Consider the following 23,436-nt stretch of genomic DNA (forward strand, 5'->3'; position numbering starts at 1 on the left):
CATAATGTAAACAAACAAGATGGTTGCTGCTGATAGGACGTACTCTCAGACCTTTGGCTTCTCTTCTCCTGAGCCACTCTCGAACCCACAAACGTTTTTTGTTACTCTTGCATTCACGTATGTTTCCGAGAAATACACCACTGCAGCACATCTTGCAACAGTCTGACAATTTCTGGGCGCCATGATGATCAGCTGATCAGTTTTGTTTACTTTTTCCTACGGCGCCTCGAAACCACAAGTTCCTAGTGTGACGATACAACACTTTTGCTCGTGAGCATCGGCTGGATGCTGGCCAAAACCATGAGCAAGAAATGACTAGTGTGATACCAGCTTTACAAAGCACAAAAGTCAGCAAATATGGCCCTACTGCAAGAAAATTTAACAATCAATGTGCTGTACGTATACAGGCAGTCCCTGGTTATCGGCAATCCGGTTTTATGGCACTCGTCCAGCGCCATAAGGTGCCTTATGGCACATAAGGCGCCATATTACACCTAACAGGTGCCACAATGGTGCCTATGGCACCACAAATCGCCGAGTTTCGGTTAATGGCAGATTTTGCTTATTGGCACCCCCTTGGGAACAGAAACCCCGCCGATAACCGGGGGATTGCCTGTACAACTGCCAGGTAGTATAGTGCCATATCCACTAGAATCAGCTGTTTCTAAGTATATATATTAGATGTAAATGGATGGCTCTTTGAAATGGTCTGAAGGTGGGTTTAATTGTATCCCTGTTTCAGTAAATAAGATTGATATTGGTTCTAGGGTATGTTCACAGTGCCCATCACACTCGTTAATTAAAGTGACAAGAGTTGTAACAGTATGGAGTTATAGTATTGGAAAATGCATCTTGGAACTGAGTTGTAGCTAATGTTTTAAGCACTCCACTTACTCTGGAGGGATTACTTGGTAGTACTACTTGATACAGGCAGTCCCCAGGTTACAACGGGTTTGCCTTACGACGTTCCGAGGTTAAGGTGCTTTTCAATTATATTCATTAGAAATTATTTCCAGGGTTACGACGCCTACAACGCTGATCTGGCAGAAGAAATATGACACCAAAAATCCAAAATAATCAATATTTGAAGGTTTTTTTGATGAAAAATGCAACAAGAATGCAGTTTACATAGTTTTGAATGCACCAAAAGCATTAAAAGTAAGGTTTTTTTAGGATTTTTAACAATGTTCCGGCTTATGTCGATTTTCGGGTTACAACGCGTCTCAAGAACGGAACCCCTGTCGTAGCCCGGGGACTGCCTGTAGTTTTCTCTTGCACGCAGCTGCAGAGCAGGTTTAAAGTGTAGTTTTACAAAGAATAAGTTTTGTATATTAGCATGAGAGAGAGATTTATTTGAAGATTATAGTTTAGTAGTACAGTCATGGAAGCTTTGTAGGAATTCAAGTAGTGGTATGTATACGTACACACACCTTTTGTATCAATTGAACTATTTTGTCATTAGATTATGGAGTCCCGTAACAAGGATAGGTAGATCTTATTTTTCTGCCTTGTAAAGTGGTCTGAAGTAGGTCTTCAGTGGTGATATGTTAGTCTTTGTATTTGTGGTAGATAGACTTAAAATCAGTCATTGTAGTTTAACATTAAAGTAATAAGGATTCTGTAAATATATTTTTGAGATGTTTGCTGATTCTAGTCAAGATCCTTATTTATTATATATACTTAATGGGTAAAGTGTTTACACAGTACAGTATTTGTGGGGATGGGTACCAGACACCCCCCTCCCCCCCTGTGAATAGATACGTACCCCTCTAAAAATGCTTATACTACCAGTTTTTTAATAGTTTTACCATAAAAAGTGCATTTAGTCACGAAACGATATGAAAATACAGTCATCTGCAAATATTTCTCTGTAAAAAATATCGCAAATAGGCAAATTTTCCACGAATAATGGGTACATACGGTCCATAGAAAAATCCGCAAACAGGCAAGTCCACGAATAGCACAGGTTGACTGCCCTGCTATTCGTGGACTCGCCTGTTTGCGGATTTTTCTATGGACCGTATGTACCCATTATTCATGGAAAATTTGCCTATTTGCGATATTTTTCACTGAGAAATATTCACAGATGACGTATTTTCTTTTCATTTTTGTGACTACATGCACTTTTTGTGGTAAAACTATTAAAAAACCGGTATAAGCATTTTTAGTAGTATACTTATACTATTTAAGTTTTGTTCGCAAGCTGTGTGTAATTGTTTTCTTAAAGTTTTTAGGCATTAAGAAATGACTCTGAAAATTAGGTCTCCATCTGTTTATTGAATGTCTGTGTGAATTAGTTATCAAGTCTAGCCTTCCCAATTGATTAGTTAAAGGCTGTGGTAATTTGACATTGTGAAGGTAGTATATTCAGGTGAATAAATGGTCAGATAAGAGACAGGCTGTCTCCTTTATGTACTATTTGGAATTTAACTTGATTTATAAGGTTCAGATTATCTAAAGGGGTAATAAGACCTAGAAAAGGGATTTTGACGTAGGAAAAATCTATTTCTGGGCGAGGTGTAAGTTGTATAAAAAATTTTGCTTGATTTATAAATTTACTCGGGAGATATGGATAAAATGTGTAACTCTTTGTTAATTTAATAGTACTAATTGTGTTTGGTCCTTCTATGGGGATCAAAAAAATAAGTTCCTTTAGGGATAACAGTGATGTTCTCCGAGACTTCTGATTGGCAATTCTTATCTTGTCGATAAGAATTTTAATTCAGCATCGAGGTTGCGACCTCGATGTTGAAATGAAATTTCAGCTGGGAGTTAGCTCTTAGCTAGTAAGTCTGTTCAACCTTTAAAATTTTATGCAATTCGAGTTCAAACCGGTGTGAGCCAGCTTTGTTTCTCTCTCATATAAGTTTGAAAATGGCTTTAGTATGAAGGGATTAAGCTTTTGGGACAGTCTTCATATTAGATTAACTTTAGTGGATTGCCTTGGCAGATTAGTGCATTGGATTAAAAATCCATTAATATAGTGATGAGTACTTTAGGTAATAAGGGGTTGTTTGGTAGGCTTCGAGAGAGGAAAAGGGATATTTAAGTACGTACAGCCATATATGTACGTAACAAAGTAGTTATGACTAAGTATTATAGTACTTTCCTAATCTCTCATTTGGCTATGCTGGCAGTGCGTCACAGACCTACAGTCCATGAACCCTCTCTGCAAACAAGGAAAGACTACTAGAAGCCTTACAAGACTTCACATGGGGAGACAGCAGATGATTTTTAGTTGTGGTTTCTATCAACCATATCTGGTCTTTTATGTTTGAATGACATTTCAGAAGTTGAGTGTCTGTTCAATGACAAGAGGGAGTCAAAGTGTGTCAAGGTTAGGTCTTCATTGTAGTGTTTAGTATTTAGTGTATTAATTGCACCTTTATTTGTCTGAACGGAGTTTCCTTCAGTCGTCCATTGCCAGAGGTCAAAAGGTTTTTGGTTTGTCATCACATGATAATGTATTTTAATTTCGTCCAGGATGGATCCAGTTCTTACCAAGGAGGCCCAACAGGGGTGAGGAGCAACATTGTCACCCTGAGTGGTAACTGCTCTAGGATCCTCACCTAAATATGTATAGACCATACCAGTGCCTCAAGGGTTGTCAGTCTGTCGATAATGGATCCAGCTCTGAGGGAAAGGTTTGACATAAAAGTTTTGCCTCACTTGATCACATCAGGTACATAACCCAACTTTACGGGCAGAGAGGCATGCTGTCCACCTCCACCCACCATTAAAGTTACAAGAGAAGTGTAACAATAGAGGAAGAGGGAAGCAGGAAAACTTGAAGGAGGAGAAAGACTAAAAGGGAGGGTTTCCTTATGGTTTGTTGAACTCGCTGCAGAGATGGAGGCACAGTATACTGCATTCAATCCCTGCAGCAGATCCCTAAGCCCAAACTTTCTGCGAGGGATTGGGATCAGGGGGAGGCACAGGTACAACCTGGGTCCTCTGGCACTAGGGTGTTAGAACCAGTCCAGTTAGCAAGGCTATCTGGCCTGGTCAAGGCTCTCAGACCACTAGTCCGGAACCCCCTCCTACTACCCATGCTTGTGCATAGTTGCACTAGGTATCTGGAACTCAAGGTACCAGTCTGGCCTTGTTAGCCAGGATACCTAAGCCAGCCAGGGTACCCATGCTACCAGTACAGGCAGTCCCTGGTTTATGATGGGTGTTTTGTGAGCCGAAAACCGCTGTGAAAACCTTACTTGAAATCCTTTGGGTGTCTTGAAAATTAAAAAACCTGCATTTTGATTGAGCTTTTCATAAAATAAACCCTCCAAATTGTTAACATTCCACTTTTTTAGAACCACATTTAAAGTTCCAGCCTTCCATCAAACTGGCGTCACAAACTTGTAACATACTTTGTAACCCAGAAATAATTACCTTCTACAGGAGGGACATCTCGGGTTTTTGGTGTCTGCAATGAACCCCAGCTTGTTTGTGAGCCAAATGGACTATGGGGAAGCATCTGGTCATTATCTGCAGATATTTTACTATAGAGGGAACCTAGGCTCTTGCTCAGTTGCCTTAGTCATTCACGACTTATAAGCAGTTTTTGATATATGATTTTGCTTCTATCAGTACAGAGAATGCATTTAGAGCCAACCTAGCCTAGAGAGTTACTACTACTTCCCTTGACTCTTCGAAAAGAAATTTTTTTTCTTGGACAGTGCCTTGACTTGTTGAAAAGAAAACTTTCTTTCGGACAGTGTCTAATGGACACCACAAGTAGACTTTGCCGTATCTCTTGGCTTTCCTTTATTCTCTTGCTACACCATCATTGAGCAAGGAGTGTCCTCCTTCATCTTTTTCTCTCTCACATAAGGTAGCAGCTTTGAATTGTCTACCATGCATGATTTAGGCATTTTTTTTTGGTATGGATCTTTGATCCTTCATGGTAGTGATGACCTGAAGGAAGACCCTTTTGTCAGAGGGTAGTCTTTTGCCTACCCAGCCCACCAGAGGACTATGTATGTACTTGTGAACTGTTTTGTGTATGACCAAACAGGATACAGTGTTATCTCAAGTCCCCAGGAATGTTTTGTTTGTTTGTATGGTTTTTTTACGTTGCATGGAACCAGTGGTTATTCAGCAACGGGGACCAACGGCTTTACGTGACTTCTGAACCACGTTGAGAGTGAACTTCTATCACCAGAAATACACCTCTCACTCCTCAATGGAAGGGCCAAGAATCGAACCTGCAACCACCGAGGTGGGACACCAATACCTTACCAACTACACCGCCGAGGTGCTTCCAGGAATGTTTTGGCATCTAATTAGTGTCAATGGTGAGGATTGGTCTGACTCTGGGTTCTACTTTGATGCTTCCAGAATGAAACAGAAGCTGTGGCAGTCATTGCAGTTATAAAACAGCACCTGTAGTCTCCATGGCTTAAAAGCCACTGCAGTTGAACTTTCATGTTTGATTGGCCTTAATTTCTTTGGGACAGTAGAGGTATCAGATATTGTTTCTCCCATCAAGAATCCCAGACTTCTCTTTGGAGTTCTGTTTCACATTTAACCATTTTTCCATAAATTGGAAGTGGTAAGGAGAAGGAAGAGGAGACCGCAAGGGTGACATTCTTTCACCTCGGCTACCATTTATAAGAGTGCCTGTCGAGTAATTTTCTTCACGACCGACGTTTTCCAGTCACCTGAGCAATAGATGTTTGATGGAATTGGTACTTCCTTCTCTCTTTTAAGTCCCTGACACTCCTTAATCTCTTCTCTGGTCCATTTCCTCTCAAAAGTTTGGACTGGCAAAGATAGGTACAGGCACTCCCCGAGTTATGACGGGTTCGGCTTATGACGTTCTGAGGTTAAGGCACTTTTCAATTATATTCATCTGAAATTATTTCTAGGGTTACGACGCCTACAACGCTAATCTGGCACAAGAAATATGACAAACTGCAAAATAATCAATATTTGAAGTTTTTTTTTGATGAAAAATCCAATAAGAATGCGGTAAGAATGCAGTTTACATAGTTTTCAATGCACCCAAAGCATTAAAAGTAAGGTTTTCTTAGGATTTTTGATGTTCCATCTTACGACTATTTTCGGGTTAAAACGCGTCTCAGGAACGGAACCCCCATCGTAACCCAGGGACTGCCTGTATTTTCACACACACAAATCCAGTTTTTCTTGAAAATACCTCCACTTTATTCTTGGTGGGAAAAAAGTGTCATTTAAGGGCTTTGTCCATTTCTCCCTTATTAATTTATGAGGTGTTCAAAAGTGTTGAATAAAAATTCAAAACATTTGTTGTATGGACATCCATGAGCTATTATTAAAATATCATCATATAACTTTACTTAAAAATTTCCTCAGTCATACGGTTTGTTGAGAATTACTAGTTTTAGATATTACCAAAAATGCTGTGTTCACACCAAGGAGTAAACTACACATTTAATAAAAATCTTGGGCAGGCCTAGCTTATGAAGTCTTTGATCAAATATCAAAGCTTGAATAAAACCTGGATTCTGATTTACACAAAGCGCACACAGTATACTGTAGCTGTTTAACCAACAGCTTTATTATTTCATGTAATTTATAATATGTACTGTATTCATATTCATTCTTACTTTACGATATGGATTTTCTTTTAGCTAATTTTTCCCAGTATTACAAAGGACATGTTGAAAAAATACTAAATCGATCCACTTTATTGGGTACACTAAATAACTTTACACAAATTCACATTTTGCTTCATGAACAATAAACATGGTGCAACATTATTTTCAAAAAGCCGCCTAAGAAACTAAAAACAAAGGAAGTAAATTGCGTTACACTAAAAATAATGCCATTATCTACAAAACTAAAAAGACTATTACAAATAAATGGCCAATTTCCATATTATTTGCCACTTACGGAAAGTATAGCAGTTTGGTAAATAGAAACTGAAACACACAAAACAAGTTAAGCACAGGTGCCTAGCTCCCAAACAAGGCATTTTAATTCAAACCTCACTCAAAAACAATAGAAAAAAAAAATTAATTAAAAAAAGCATTAAAAAAAAAAAAACTTTTCCTTTTATTTATTAACAAATACACCAATGGCAAGTCAATTCAGGCCACTATAAGACAGTGAAGAATTGGAACTCTTTATAGACTTTATACATAAGCAACATGAAAAAATCCACCACCGGGTATAACCTTCCAAGACAGCATTAGTCACTGAGGAACACCTCTCCTTTCACTGTATGCTAAAAAGCAAACCCCATCATATCAATAGTTCCTGAATTGTATTACCAACATCATCTGATATCTAACAAAGTATTTACACTGACACAATTAGGCTTACACAAATGTACAGTATCTTACAGTCTCCTTAGTGGATACATGCCTACTATTAACACATCATACATTCAACATTTTCATAACATATGCAGGAATCAGCCTTGAATAACAACAACTCCAGATTTTCTTATCATGATTTTGCATTTAAAGTACCTACATCTCTTAGTTCGAAATAAAGGTTCAAAGATGTCAAGTACTTGTATCAAAACTGATATACGTACTGATAAGTATCTGATAAAATCATTACAAAAGGATTACAATACTCTAATTACTTTCAAAACAAATGTCTGTTTTACAGTTTTACATAAGTATTTACTTAGGAAATGGAATGATTTAATTTTTTTTGTAATTTTTTTTAGGTTTCACACACAAGACACTAAAATGTTTCAACACTAATATTACCTTGTGGTGTTATTTTTATCAATAACTGGCAATTGTACACAGTATTTGCACAATCCTTCCACACCAACCATTAAGTATCAGATCTTTGTGGTACTGCCAACGGAAACATAAATATTTATATATATTTGTTCTTGCTCCTATTAATAGGTTGGTGACCAATGGCCTGCCCTTTGCGGGTTATTTTAACTCGGTGGTCTAGAAAAAAAAAATTTCTTGTATTCAAATTACTTTTAATTTCTTGAATATTCAACAATCAAGTTAATCAGCACCTTAAATTGAATTGGCAAAGCATATATCAGTCTTACATTATAGTTAAAATCCAATTTCTTTATGGCAAAAGTTGATTATAAAATAATCTAAAGGTAAAGGTTTTTAAAGTAATTTGGGAAGCCAAGGATCTCATACAGCTGAAATGTATCCAACAACTGTCTTCATCACAAAAATCCATTCATAACTTTTTACTTTCAATAAACTTTATACTATACAAAGGAGACACAATAAAATTAGAAATCTAACCTGTATGATATGTAATTTAATGGAATGAGCATAACCTTTAACACAAATACTAAAGCTAGTTATCTTTATATCAATGTTCATGATGTTCATTCTAAAGTAAATAAACCCTGCCTTGTTCAAGTTTGAAATTGTAAGTATTCTAAAACATTAGTAATTTCTTGTATGTTAGTACCATGCATATTTGTAGAGAAATAGAGGAAAGAATAAAAAGAAAATTGGAAAAGTTCAGATGCAAAGCATGGAATGGAATTTATAATTTATCGCTCCCAATGTTACCAGTAACAATCTAGTCAAATCAGAATGGCTATATATTCTTTTGACTGGTGATCCTTAAACAAGTATGTATAGTGATTTCACAAAGTTTATGTGTAATCCCATAAATTTTGGTCATAAATTCTTCCAGGATTGGATGGGGGCACTTTCAACACTTCAGTTCTTACTATGCTCAAATAGTGTACTGATACTGCTTGTGAGGTTTTGTAGCATTCCCAAAAATAGAAATACAAATAATTCATAACTGTCTACAGCTCACAGCCTAACTTGGGTATCCAAGTTCCTAATACAGAGGAAGCAAGAGCAAATATATACTGCAAGTTTGACTCACATTGCATAAGCAATAACTTACAATTATTTACGGTACAACAATGAACACATTCCGAGCAACAAAAAAACATTACCAAAAGTATTCACACTAACATGTTTGAATTAAATATCTGTTCATGCCTAGAGCTACCATTACAAGGCACAACTTCTTGAAACACTATGCAGTGCAAAGGTGAACCTAATGCCTTGACTACAGTTCACAAAATTACCCCCACAAACTGTTCAATTTGGTATTAAGCAAAGTTGAATATCATATACATACGGAATATATCAATGCACTACTTTAGATAACTTCTTTAATTTTGTGAAATTATTATAGATTATTTCTTAATGAAAACATGGAATCATAAGTCAAAAATGCACTACTTTTTGAGGTTTCTACAATTAATATCAGCATGGATAAATACCCATGCATAGAGGAACCAGAGACAAAGCCTGCGTAAAAAAAAAATAACATTACATACAGAAATATCACTGAAAGATGTCAGCAAGAAAGGGGTGCATAATCCTATCCCATGTTACCAGACAAGACCGAGAAAAAAAAAGGAAGATTCATTCATAAGAGGGGGGGATGGGAAAATCATATAGTACATATAATGGGTGAATGGCAGAAGAGAGAAAAGCTCAGGATATGTTCCTGAATTCATCTCTGCTATTCTGCCTGCAAATGCTCAGTAATATAGATTACTAATAAATCTTAACAAAATAATCATACGTACATCTATGTAACTGCAACATTCTTTTTAAAAGTGCTACAAAGTTAAAGGATATCTAGTGCATTAAACACATGGTCTTGCTTTGACAAACAAATGTCAGACATGAGGAAATTCTGGGGGACTTCCCACATAACATCATACTTGTCCAAATAAATCATGTGACAAAAACATGTTTAAGTACAAAGAAAGAGATATCTATATATGCAGTACTATAAAAAAAACTACATACATTAATCACCCCAAAGTTAAAGGCAAAGCACTGAGAAGGAATACACAAGATTATACAGTACTGTATTTATACCATTAAGGTAGTACCATATCTGAAAAATATTATGGTTTGACTTTCTATAGGCAACAATTTGCCAAATGCTTTTAGAAAACCTGAAAAACAAATATGAAATTCTTTTGGAAGAGGTTCATGTGATTTTTGCACTAAAATAGTTTTCAATAACTAATCTTTGGTAAGCTGTGATGATCTTTAATTAAAAGAGAATATATTTAGAATCATAGACTAAATCAGTTCTGAATCCCATTAATGCTGATAGGTAATTGAGCAATACTTGATAACAAAACAAAAATAGGACTCATAAGGAAGAAGCCAGTAGCAAAGTCTACAGTATACAAAATCTATTCATGCTGATATGATTGGAAATATTCTACAATATAGTTTTAAGGATGGAGAATCATGCGTATGCACTTATGAGAATAATTAATAATTAGTTAACTTTGTAAACCATATGCAATCCAAACCTTACCAATCTACATTTTAGGCATCATGTAATGTAAATTAGAAAATGATGTTATCTCAAAGCAGTAATTTTATTTAGCAACTGATCACTTTAGCCCTCACAGAAGTACAGTAAGATTCCCTGAAAGATGCATTTCCATGCTTTTAAATTTGAAGTTACCTCCTTCTTAAACAAAATATATACATATATGTATAGCCCAAATTTTAAGAAACATTATGAAGATATTGAACTAGAATAAAATCCTTTAAATTCATCAATTCAACTATATGTTTAAAGTATATCTTCATAAATGGTTGGTAAGACTTTATGTGGCAGAAACGTTTTTTTTTAAATTTGCATGAATAAAACTCTACTTAAAATGATAATCTTCTAACAGTTGCAGCACCATCTTACATGATGTCTATGCAAAAATTAATTATCAACCAATACTTCCTAAGCAAAAGAAAATGTTATGTATATGCAATTTTATTCTTCTAAGCCTCCAGTTTCACATGTAGAGCAGACAGGTTCAATTAACACAAGGTAATCAGTGAACCATTGGAAACAAAGACCTGCAATTCCAAAGACTGCATAAAATTAACTTGAGGAAACATCAAACAAGAATTACACAAAATTCCTGAACAAAAATGGGAATTGGACTAATAATTTTACCATCTACAAAAAGCTTTTTTAAATTCTGAAATCTAAAATTAAGTCATCCATAATAAAAGTATATGGTTTCTCTTTCTGCATTACTTCATACAGTACGCCACAAATAATTCTGGGATATTATGTTCAATCACTGAAACTAGTTTAATTATTCAAGAGCTTGGAACTGGTAATGGTACCAATGTACATCGTCTATAGTAATTTTTTAAATTCTGCATAAACATCTTGTGTAAATATATTCTCAAAATTACCATCCTTGTATGTAAACACCCAAAGAAAATATCCCTAAAATAATAAACTAGGTATACATCACGTGCAAATTGAAAACCATTAACCTTATGCAAAGAAGAAAACATTACTAATCTTAATAGAATTTCCAGCAAACAAGGCATCACATACATACAACCAAATTTCTATGTACTATAATTATTCATTCACCTACCATTGATTAGAAATGTATGAATTCCAATAATGCCTGTAGAAGCAAGCTTGACATTTTGCATTTATGACGGAGCAATGCAAATTCACTATTGTCTGTTAAACTGAAAAATGTACCTACAGAGTTGACTTGAAAATGGAAGGAGTATGGAAGGAATGGCCATAATTTTCATGAACTATATACTTCAAAATTCCTATATATATATACCATACTGCATAATTCACAATGTCTTATACCATGGGATACCCAAAATTCTGCATAGCCAGCTAGTTATGGTTTAGAAACATGATCTCATCAGCAGCGCTCACATGAAAACAGGAGATATGTACTTTTAAAAAACATGCTCTTACCAATCAATAGTTCACCATGGTGCACATATTGCTGTCACTCATTCCTTCTGTCTGAATATTTTGCACTCAGAAAAAGACAGCTTCACAGAAGTTCCTTATAAAAAATCTATACATCCTTAAAATTGGTACATTCTTAAGGTAGTCCACCAGCACTGTAAAATATATTCTTTTTCCTGTTGTGACTGTAATACAACCATGTCCAGGAAAATACACCCTGAGGCAGAAGTGTTACTTTTAAAAGTTTGATCAATAATTAAAGGTTCAGCATTGTGCATCTGTCATTTACTCATTGCCAAAAAAAAAAAAATATTCCCAAGTTCTACCAGTTTATCTAAATTTCATCCATAACCCAGAATATTTTCAATTATTTAAAATTATATAAGTACAATAAAATACATGTCAGCCTTGATTTAGATGAATGTTTACTAAAATATTGTTTACTTATAAAGTACCTAAACAAGTGTTTCACAGTCATTCAAATGGCACAAATATGTGTATAAATACAAGGTTACCCTCATTCATATACAGTACTGGTACATGTAAAATACGGTAAGCAGGCAAAAAGTAAGTTTCACTTTTCACTACCCAAAGAAGGGTTGGAAGGTTTTGTTTCTAGAAAAAAAAAAAAAAAAAAAAAAAAAAGTGGGGGGTGGAAATTAAGCAGATGCTGGTGGCTGTTCAGCATCCACTAATATGTCCTTTCCTGATCGTACGGACCCCTGAGCCGCTGCTATCATGTCATCTCGGGATCCTCTGCAAATATAAAAAAAATTTAAAATGTGTTGACACTGAAAGAGATCAAGAAAATTTTGCATTATATAATCACATTGTACTGTACAAAAGCCTATATATTCTAAGCAAGAAAAAAACCAGAATTTGAATATCTAAGATGATTTATAACATACCACTTACATAGGGATGGTATTCTATTGTCACACTATCCAGAATACTTAGAAGATTACTACTTTACTTTTCTAGGAAGTAAAAACAATTAGCCAATAAAAATGTCTATTTGCAATACATATCAAAAAAATTAAATAGTGATAAAATTCTGTCTTTCGTCAAACTGAACACAACGCCTGGCCAATGGCATGACTTAATGTACAGACACTACCTTGAAAATTAAATACTGATAAACTTCTGAACACAATGGCTGCCAATGGGATGACAATGTATAGACACTACCTTGAAAATTAAATGCTACTGATAAAATTCTGTCTTTTGTCTGAAACAAATACGTAGCTGCCAAGGGCATGACTCGATGTACAGACACTGTCTTGCATTATATACCAACTACAGCACTAAATTTCAGGACTCCACGCTCATCTGGCAGAAGAAATATGACACCAAAAATGCCAAATAATCAATATTTGAAGGTTATTTTGATGAAAAATGCAATAAGAATGCAGTTTACATAGTTTTTAATGCATCCAAAGCATTAAAACTAAGGTTTTCTTAGGATTTTTTGACGATGTTCTGGCTTACGACAATTTTTGGCTTACAACGCGTCTCAAGAACGGAACCCTCGTCATAACCCGGGGACTGCCTGTACAATTGTACAAGGTGATCTTCAATAAATATTTCTATCATTTTTGATAACCTTTCTACAGATTTTTAAATTCATTAGCACTTGCTAAACTAATTTTCCTTTGAATAAAAAAAATCATTACGTAATCATAAATTAATGATTATTGTAGTACATCAGCTTTTCCCTTTATGGCATTAGACACACACAATGAGTTCTTAGTCGTCTCTGTCCCGTACTCTTTCTGCCTTAACTTTCATAAGGTCTATGCCTTCATTCATACCCTTCATCATTACTTCCAGGGCCTTCTAGCAGGACTTCATCCTCCTACTCCCATATCTTATACTTTTTGGACATTGTTCCTCAACCCGTGTCATTATACATCCAAACCATCTCAACTCTGCTCCACAATTCTTCTTCCAAGATCAGCCCATCTACAACAAGAAGGTTCTGAACTCCCCTCTCTTTCCATTTTGCTCTTGTTACACATTTCAGGCATTGAAAATCTTACTCCATATATATATTTGTTAATCCTAAGCACCTCTTGTGATGCCTTGTATTACATTTCATCTACAGGATAAACCCCAGCATGGCAACTTTCATGACTGTACTTATTTCTATTTGCTTACGATGATTTTTAGTCCTCTCCTCTCCCTTCCATTCTCCTCTTCCAACTTTCAAACATTCACCCCCTTCCTTTTTCCCCATATTGTGCAGTTAGCACTAGGTTATTTAAATAAAGCAGTATCTCCCATGGGGCTCATTTTCTGTACTTCTCTATAGCTTCTGACATTACTATGATAAACCTCAAAAGGGGTCAGCACTGATCTGTGATGGACACCACCACATACCTGCAATTCTTCTGATACACCTGTCATTACTTCTCTCTAGATCTGGTTTCAGTAGCCCATTTGTCCTGGTGCTGTCTAATTCCTTTCCCAGACTTACAAATACTATACTGTAGAACCTCTTTACATGGCACACGTCCTGCAGTTGCCTCATTACCCGAACTACTACTGCTGTTGTCTCTGGCATGCCTCCAGTTACTGATTTTAAACATTTTTTCTCAGCCTTCCTCCCTCTGTGCATTCCAATATGTTCATAGCATGCTCAAGTAGACTTATTCCATAATAATTTCTGCACTGCAGTACATCTTTTCCTTTGTAGACTTATTTGAAGGCTCTAATCCAATTCTTCCAGTAATATCTCAACTTTTATGAGGTTTTCATAAATGCTAGTAAGCTCAGATAACTGGCCCTTGCAGCTTTTATCAGATTACTTCTTATTTCAGGTGATCTTGAGGATTTTCCAATTTTCATCTTCCTTGCCTCCTTATTTCAACTTATCTGATTGTTTTCAATTTTTAACTTCCCCGTTTTCATCTTTGGTACACTCCTCCTCATTGACAATGGCACCTGCATTTTAGCATCCCTCCCCTTTTTCTCTATTTACATCTCGATCTTCTTCCTTGCATGTCCTTGAAGTTTCTATCTTCTTTCCTGCTGTGTTTCAGCTTCTCTTTTGGCTTCTTAAACATTTAATTAGGCTACCTCAACCTTGGCTTTGGAAACATTCCAATAACCCATCTTCAGCCCGATCAAAGCGTTATACAGTTTTACCCATAACATCCTCAAAGTCAACTCTGTCCATTCCTATGCGACCCTTTAGGTCTCAAATCAGTATGCCACCTGACTGGTGCACACATCTTCCTTGTGTGCAGAAACCAAAAACATAACATTACCTGTTTTCCAAAGATTATCTTAATCTTTGTTATTCGTGTATTCACTTAACCCACTCCATTTTGTATTGTTTTACTGGCACTCCAAAATATTTTATACTTATCTGCAACCCTACCAACAGATTTGTGCCAGCTCCATTATATCCTACTTACTGAACACAAAAAATTTCCATGTTCTGTCTTGACATCCCTTCAACTGTTCCCAATTCACAGTACCCATTTACAGCAATGCTTTTCTCATTTTTAGCTAACCTAAAAATTTTGAGCACCTCCCACCTACTTAAAGGCATCTAAGTAATGGGGGCCATTTTGTTTAGAAATCTTCGATTTTTGAGCTGTTACCCTTTTAGCACGTTCTGTTAAGCCCTTACTGACAACCTTGACCCACCCAATTTTCTCCAGTCCCGGAATTGGCTGTTGACTGGTCATTCATTCATTCTGAGTCTTATATGGCTCTGGCTGAGAAAGGATGTATTATATATTAGATTAGATTAGATTATAAAATTTTTGGCACATAGCCAAGCGCCAGAGCTGAGGGGCCATTCAGCACATATATATCTTAAGAATTAAAAAGTCACTGTCGTACACACAAACATACACCAACCGATCTAACATACAAATCATTCATTCATAAAAACCAAACAAGAAACCTAAAACTATTAAGAGAAAATTACAATTCATAAAAGATTAATATTTTTTAAAATTGTCATTATTTGCTTTGCTTGAGCACCTTCACCTAAAATATCGGCAAGTCTTATTTGCCAGCAAACCAGCTCTAAGTTTGGTTTCAAAATGAGGGAACTCCACCAAAATATGCACCAATTATATATTAGACATTTTCTGATGTGTACCTAAAGTATGCGTAATAAATGAGCCAGACTATTCAGTGTATGTGTTGGCAAAGAGGAAAGTGTCATACCTAGGGTAAGAAATCCTGTGTCAGACTCTCTGATCCATCTTAGAAAGGCCCTATTACCTCTAGTGATGGTATCTCAACAAGTGGCTGCTGCCTTGTCCAACCAAATAAAAGTAAGCAATATCCTCTAAACACCAAAAAAAATCCTTACTACCAGCAGCTTAAGCTCCAATCCATTGTCTATTTTGGAGCTTTTCTAGCAAAGCACTTACCATTTTTTTCATAAATGGAAAATTACCCACATTTCAGTACACAGTCCATACTACTTACAATTATGAAGTGTTCAAAGATCCAAGACAAAATAGATAATGTACAGACAAATAATACTATCACCTTCACCACACACAACATCAAGAAACATAAATATTGCATAAGACAAGAATTATAAACTTCAAAGAGAAATTTACTATGTCAAAACACCGGATAAAAATCATTTAAATGTTTCTTAACTACAAACCTCCCTTTCTACTTATGCTATACTGCCTGGTGTTGTGTGTTGTTAGTTGCGAGAGGAATATTTACTGCCTAGGTAGCAAAAATTAGTCTCAGTTAGCAGAAATAAAACAATTTGGCAGCATGCATGCTGAGAATATCACAACATCAAGCAACACACTTTATCCCACTAACAACTATAAATGACTAAAAAATTTAAGTGTGTTCACAGTAAGCCTAAACCTATCATGTCTGATGATCCTTGGGGTTTGTTTTGTGACCTTTGCTGCTTTATAAGATTATGAAGAAGTGTTCATGGCTAAACTCCAACACACTTAAGACCTCTATTAATTGGCCAATCTATCATTCTAAGATTTGTTTTCAACACTTCAACAATGCATTTGAAACTTTCCTTTTCACAGAACTTGAAAAATGTGCTTAATGCTAGCAGAAAACTATTAGTTGTTCCTATGACTCCCTATACATACTGAGATGACTGCATTAATGCCATATCTCAGAAAATTATTCTGCCATTACTGGATAAAAGTCCTCCTGTATAAATGTCAATAAATTCCCTGATTCTCTGAAACTCAGAAAAGACAGCTCAAAGTGGTGAATTCCCTTCCCAGCAATGGTAACTGGGATCTTGAGTACTTCTACATTAATGTTGTTAATGCCTGCAATCTATGAACCGAAGCAAGCTACACTTACAGATGAGAATCAACATCCACAGTCTCTTTGCCCAAGATATATTTCCTTCTTTTTACTGGAAAACAATAAAATGGTCTTCCTGGCAGCAATACTTGTATCACTGGTCTTTGGCATACTTGTCAGTTTGTTAATTTAAAGCTGTTGCTTGCTTACCTTTCTTTGTTTTATAAATGGGCTATCTGCTTTGCAAGTCAAGGGTTTTAGCTTTGCTATATGAATGTTTGCTAACTGAAATCAAAACTATCACAATAATAATTCCATCAGCCCTAGGTTTGTACTCACCATATCTTCAAAGGTCAAACTACACCTACTATCCAAATGTATAAATTGAGCAAAGAATAATGGAGATAACACACTTGCCTGTAATGTAAGTACAAGGCTGGAAAGAAATGACACCAGGTTGTAGTGGATCAGAGAATTATATGATGAGAAATACTCACCCAAAAAAGTAGCAAGACTTCTCTCATATTGGCAAATGAACTCCCTATAAGCACAGCAATACACCACACAGTATAACATAAGAAAATCACTACATTCATATTCTAGTACCTTATACAGTATGTATAACTTCTAATGCAATGTCTATAGGAATAATCAGTAACTCTTCTAAACAGTAAATATAAAAGCAATAAGACTATAAAGTCTATCCATGCAAAGCCAAGAAATACAAAGCGATCAGGGGATTCTAAATTTCCTACTTTTCATGCTTCAAAGAGTTAGTTGTTGAGAAAAAACGAACATGTTAGTAGCTGGTTATCAAAATGCTGGATGGTACTTGTTACTGAGCCATTACTGGGCTCAAGTTGAGCGCCAGGCCTCAGGGTCGTCCACTAGGATGGCACTTTGAGAGTTGGCAGGCCCAGTGTTTTGCTGGGCTGCGGCGATCATGTCCTCTCGGCTACCCCTATTTGTGATATCATTTGACATTTAGCAATCAAGACTAAATCATCATGATATTAGGTGAGAACCAAGTTCTGAGAGACTACTTCTGACACTGAACACAATTAAAAAAATCAGCTCTAAAAATTAACACGATTTAGTAAATACAATATAGGTACATTAAAAAAATGTGTAAAATATTATGTAAAACCTCATTACATTGTAACATACCCTAATGCCCAAGAAGAAAGAAAATATACTGCTTCAGTAATACTGCACTTTGAGAAAAAAAAAAAAAAAAAAAAAAAAAAAAAAAAAAAAAAAAAAACAAAAAAAAAAAAAAAAAAAAAAAAAAAAAAAAAAAAAAAAAAAAAGGATCTGATTAGCTCTCACTGTCCAAATTGCTCTCCAATACAAAACCTAAGAATAATAACTGCCGATTTCCTAAAGCAATGTGGTATATCAAAGTTGTCTCGAAAAATTCTAACAAAATTGACAAATTTTTTCATCAATTTGTATTTTTCATAACTAACAAACCTTTGGTCTTAACAATAGGATAAAGCTTTTAGCGCCAGCTGGAAACTGGTTAAAAACAATCAGACTGTAATGGAAGGGATCTGTGGCATCTAGAAACTCGGGTGTAGACGAGGTGGTGTGTGGTCATTGGCTTGACATAGGGTAGGTACAACAGTAGTAAACGATAACGCTAACCAAACTTGAACAAACCCTATGAGGCTGATGCAAAAGTGTGTTTATATGTACATTAAAACAATGGACCTCATTTTCTTCAGAGCAAATCTAAACTGGTTACCAGTTGGTGCTTGGAAAATATCCTATAGTTAAGACCGAAGGTTTGTTCCGCATATGAACAATTAACAAATTTAATTACCATCTATGTATGAACAATTAACAAATTTAATTACCATCTATGTTTCCACGATTTGATAAGACCCGCATACCCAAAATGACTTATGTGAGAAGATTAATTACATACTGATCTAATAAAAAAAAAAAATTAAGGACCAAAAGTAGACCAAGCAGCAGTAACAGGATATGCAAGAAAGAACTTGACATCTATTCCCATCCTTTTGTTAATGGCCTTGCTAATCACTTTTTTGTACCTTTCTGTAAATTATCTTCTGATATCTAAATCTCTTCATTACTTTTCTCTATCCAAGTCTGATGTTACCAGAGCATCCACAATGTTGAATGCTGTGCGAGTATGAACTGCATTGGAAGTAAAGAAATAAGTAAAACAGTTTGAAGATGCCCAACTTCAGTTATAAGAGTAGACTTGTGAAAAATAACAACCCCAAACTGATTCTGATGACAGCACTATTAGTTACAAGATCAGGAAAGAACCAGCTCCAAGAGATTTTTATGACTGACAGTAGATAATTTAGAAGAGAAGGGAAGATAAGTGGAGCAAGAAACAAGACCCAAGAGGAACACTACCATGATTACAGAGGAGGCAGATATTATTTCATCAATAGTAACACAACAGGATTTTGCATAAGTACAAAGTCTGGCTAGCAGTGTCTTATACAAAACTACTGAATGATAAAATGTTATAAGACATTATGTGATAAGATGACTAATGATACTCTGTAATCCTCCAAGGAGACCATATACTGTACTGATACAGTACAGTGTTTATAAGAGATTCCAAGCAAATCTTGAATTGAAAATGTTAAGAGAAAAGGCTTTGGAAACATATTGACTCAATAAGCAACAAACAGTACCTTGTAGATACAGTCCAGTTACCTTCCTTTGGGATGGACTGAACCACATTATGTTTCATATTTTCCAAACAAAATGATTACAATGCTTTACTATACTGGCAGTCATCAGTTATCAGTGAGGGTTCCATTCCCGAAGGGGTGCCGATAAGTGAAAACCACCATTAACCGAAACACAGCAATTTACCGTTATCAGCGCCATAAGCACCATTACGGCACCTCTGTTAGGTATGCTATGGCACCATAAGGAACCTCATGGCGCAAATAACCGGAACTCGGCCTGTTATGGTGCCATATATCAAAAACCTTATGGTGGTAAACAGCGCCATAAAATCGGATCACCGGTAACCGGGGACTGCCTGGTTGTATAATTGTTCCTTTTTTTACACTGTTGTATGTAAAATATTGAGAAATTACCCAAAGATGGTATAACAAAGTAACCAGTCAGTCTTGAACGTCCTTTTCTCAATAGAAAATATATAGAAACATATTGAAATTAGGGGCAGATAAGAATTAAAAGAACATGAAAATGAAAACTCCAAAGAGTGGCTTTTTCACTTTACGATTAAGATGTAGATGCATCCAACTGGGCCTTGGGAAGGCTGGAGTCACAGAGACTGCAGACAGTTTTATTGGTGAAGGACCAGATATTTTTTTCAGCAAAGGCACAGCCCAAACAACCACTTGATTCATAGTATGGGAAACTTCCTTCATTCCATCAGACTAAATTTGATGAGGAAGGCTGGATTGAGATAAAGCTTTAATGGTAAAGGACCAGATGACTCATAATATGGGAAAACTTCTTCCATTCAAATAACTAACCCCCATGAATTTTAGACATTTTAAAATATGAATTAGTAGCAGTAACAGGGGACAGAATGACTGATGCACCAGTCAGTCAATATGATGGTTAAGGAGTTGAACATGTAGAAGTATGTGTAAAAAAATATAATGATTTATCATACAGTATAAATATGTTTAAAACATTGTCTAGCATTTCATATGTACTTTTAAGAAGGGACGGCTTTAGCCGTTGTACCTTAATTACTTGAGTATGTTTGCCAATACTATACTGTACAGTATAATTTAGATTCCTAAGTTCATCTCTCCAAAGCCAAAAGAATGGTTGGTAAGTTCATGCAATTTACCTATTACCAATATTAAGGGTAATGTTACTAATAGCTTCACTTCCACAAATTCATGTTCTTTCTTAGAATATGAATGTCATTAACATATCAAAGCAGTCAAAATGCAAGTGTTTTCCAAGCAGTCTCAAGAAAGTATTAAGGGAAATCAGATACTACCCAGAAGACTACAATGCTAATCAACTCAAAACCACCACAAGACCCTTTCTGATGGCATATTGAGTTGAAAGATTTCCTACTTTAGTCTTACAGTAAAGAGGAAAAAAATACTCATCACTGGTACGAAAGAGAAAGATTCCCAGCAACAGTTTGAAGCAAATAGTAAAGTAGGAGAGATCCCTCAACAACCTTACCAAGAACTTACTAATTTATATATATGTATATATATATATATATATATATGTTCCTTGAGCAACAGAAAGCACTATGCTTAAAAAAAATATTATCTGACAATTAACTGATTAGCAGGGCAAATTTCAAAGCTACTAAATTCTGTGATTTTGTGAAAGCCCACTGTGCTGCAAAAATCATGTGCTTTCATCATTCATGTGAAATGAGTGTTCTGAAAAGGTTAAAAAATCCTTTGTATGATCACTACAGAAGACTCAAGGGATAAGGCAGAAACCACAGGGAGAAACAGAACAGTCCTATCTAGAATAGCTTACTTCTGGATTCTGTTACCTTACTATGATAGGATCTTCTTATGTGGCAGCCACAAGCACATACATGTTTAAATGAACTAAGTACAATGGATAGTGGTACACATACAATGAAAACCATCACCAAAACAAGCCCAAAATCGTGCAAATTTTGCATACTGCTACAGAAACTACACGATTCAAAACCTTAAGCAGCAGGGAGCCCATTCTGAGAGTGAGATGAAGCTGGAGTTGAGATGGGAGCAGCCCTCTCCCCCCTGTGGGACACACCAAAAATTTACATCTCTAATTTAACGTAAATCAAGACAAGAAACTTCACATGGCTTTGCTTTCAATATCATTTAATAAATGATATATAAAAAAAATAAAAACTGAAAATCATTGTCCTAAAAACTTAAGTCGAGAAATCTGAATTTTATAAATTATAGTATAAAAAGGAATTACTACTACTAGTGGTGGTAGAGTTTTGCTAACCTTGTGGAAAATACAATGATAAAGTTGGAGAACATATTAGTGAAATAATTTCTGCTGCAGTGTAAAGCCTATGAGAATTTTCCCTACAAGTAAACTGTAGTCTGACAAAACTTGGTCCTCCCACATTTCACATGATCATATATAAATAAGTATGTCACAGACACACAAGATCTAAGGTAGGTATATGAACAGTGACTAATATAGCTGTACAAAAAATTATGTAAATAACTACTGCATGTTTTCAAAACAAAAGAAAAAGAGCATATTAGTAATGTTATACATTCCAAAACAATGAATTATCCTCAGATGCATTTCATATTACTCTATAGTTAAGTCTACCAAAGCATTAAAATTTAAAGTTGCAACCCAGGATACGTCCAACACCAATATGTTGACTGTTGTGAATTCTCTTCCCAAAAACCACACATTTAAACTGCAAACGACATCAAAACCATGACTCTTTTACTAATTTGTACAACGCTTTCTCACCAAAACTGTAAAATTGTAATTAACCCTTTGTCATTCAAATGCTGTTCATGAAAAATTATTCAAATATGTATAACTAAATTATAGCCTATTTTGCATAAAAAGCACAATACTACGTGCACCATCTATTGGAAATACAGATACTAAAAACAAATTATAAACTTTTAAAAAAGTATGACCTTGTGCTAAACATTAGCACAATTGCAATGTGTACAGAGCCTTGAGAAGTACAAATTTATAGCATATTGTTTAAGGTGTAACACAAAGAACAATATTTAATTCTACACACAAAAAATTATACCTTTACACAATATTGCCAAGGTGAGTGTTACACAATTGCAAGATCAGGCACATTATGTACTAAATTTCTATTATATTCCCTCCTGTGTCAATGATCTGAAACACACATGGAAATTACTGTAAATATGAAATATCAAGGTATAAACACACAGACAGACCCCACCTTGAGACTAATGAAATTTCTGAGAAAAGACAAAACTTACACTGCATAAAATACACGCAGAGCACAAAAACTTAAAATTTCATAACCTTTATTATTTGGATTCTTAACTACCATTACAGATAGCTTATCTTGGGACAGCTTAGCATTCAAAATAAGTGGAAGATAATGATCACTTGGCTAACCCGGATGACAGTCTAGGCAAAAAACATCTGCTCACCCACAGAAAATAAAGGTTTGTGTTAAGCCAAAACACTTATCTGATCTGGGATCTATCCTGAATACGCTGATGCCAGAAGGTGGATTCCATCCAGGGAGAAGGGCTTTCGTGCCTGAGCAGGGAAGAGTACCCTTGCAGAGAAAATCACCTAAGCAAAGGCAGCGAAGGCACAAGTATCTTCATGGCTCACTTTACAGACTGTCTCAGAAACTTGAAATTCTCCTGAACTGAGATATCTCTCCCAGCTGCCTTAAAAGAGAAGGATTAAGAAGATGATCCAGGGAGGAGTCAAATGTAGCAGCCAGCTTTTTCTGATGTGAAACTGTTC

At 35.6% G+C, this 23,436-nt stretch overlaps 1 protein-coding gene across 6 annotated transcripts in view; it reads right to left on the reverse strand.

Annotated features, from left to right (window-relative positions):
• Positions 1–6,653: 6,653 nt before the first annotated feature.
• The window catches only part of LOC135221857 (calcium channel flower homolog), a 35,678-nt gene continuing 18,895 nt past the window's right edge, over positions 6,654–23,436 (reverse strand). The window contains exons 5-6 of one of the 6 annotated variants that reach the window (XR_010316108.1): positions 17,745–17,950; positions 6,654–12,477 (exon numbers count right to left, since the gene is read on the reverse strand). Coding sequence is in view for 4 of the 6 variants with exons in the window: in XM_064259799.1 (XP_064115869.1) it covers positions 17,845–17,950 (106 nt within the window). In the remaining 2 variants the exon portion in view is untranslated. Of the gene's footprint in view, positions 12,478–17,744; positions 17,951–21,654; positions 21,726–23,436 lie in introns of all 6 variants that reach the window. The other 5 variants (XR_010316107.1, XM_064259799.1, XM_064259801.1 and 2 more) reach the window with 5 other exon arrangements.

This window comes from Macrobrachium nipponense, chromosome 3, assembly GCF_015104395.2.
Source record: "Macrobrachium nipponense isolate FS-2020 chromosome 3, ASM1510439v2, whole genome shotgun sequence".
Classification (NCBI taxonomy): Eukaryota; Metazoa; Arthropoda; class Malacostraca; order Decapoda; family Palaemonidae; genus Macrobrachium; species Macrobrachium nipponense.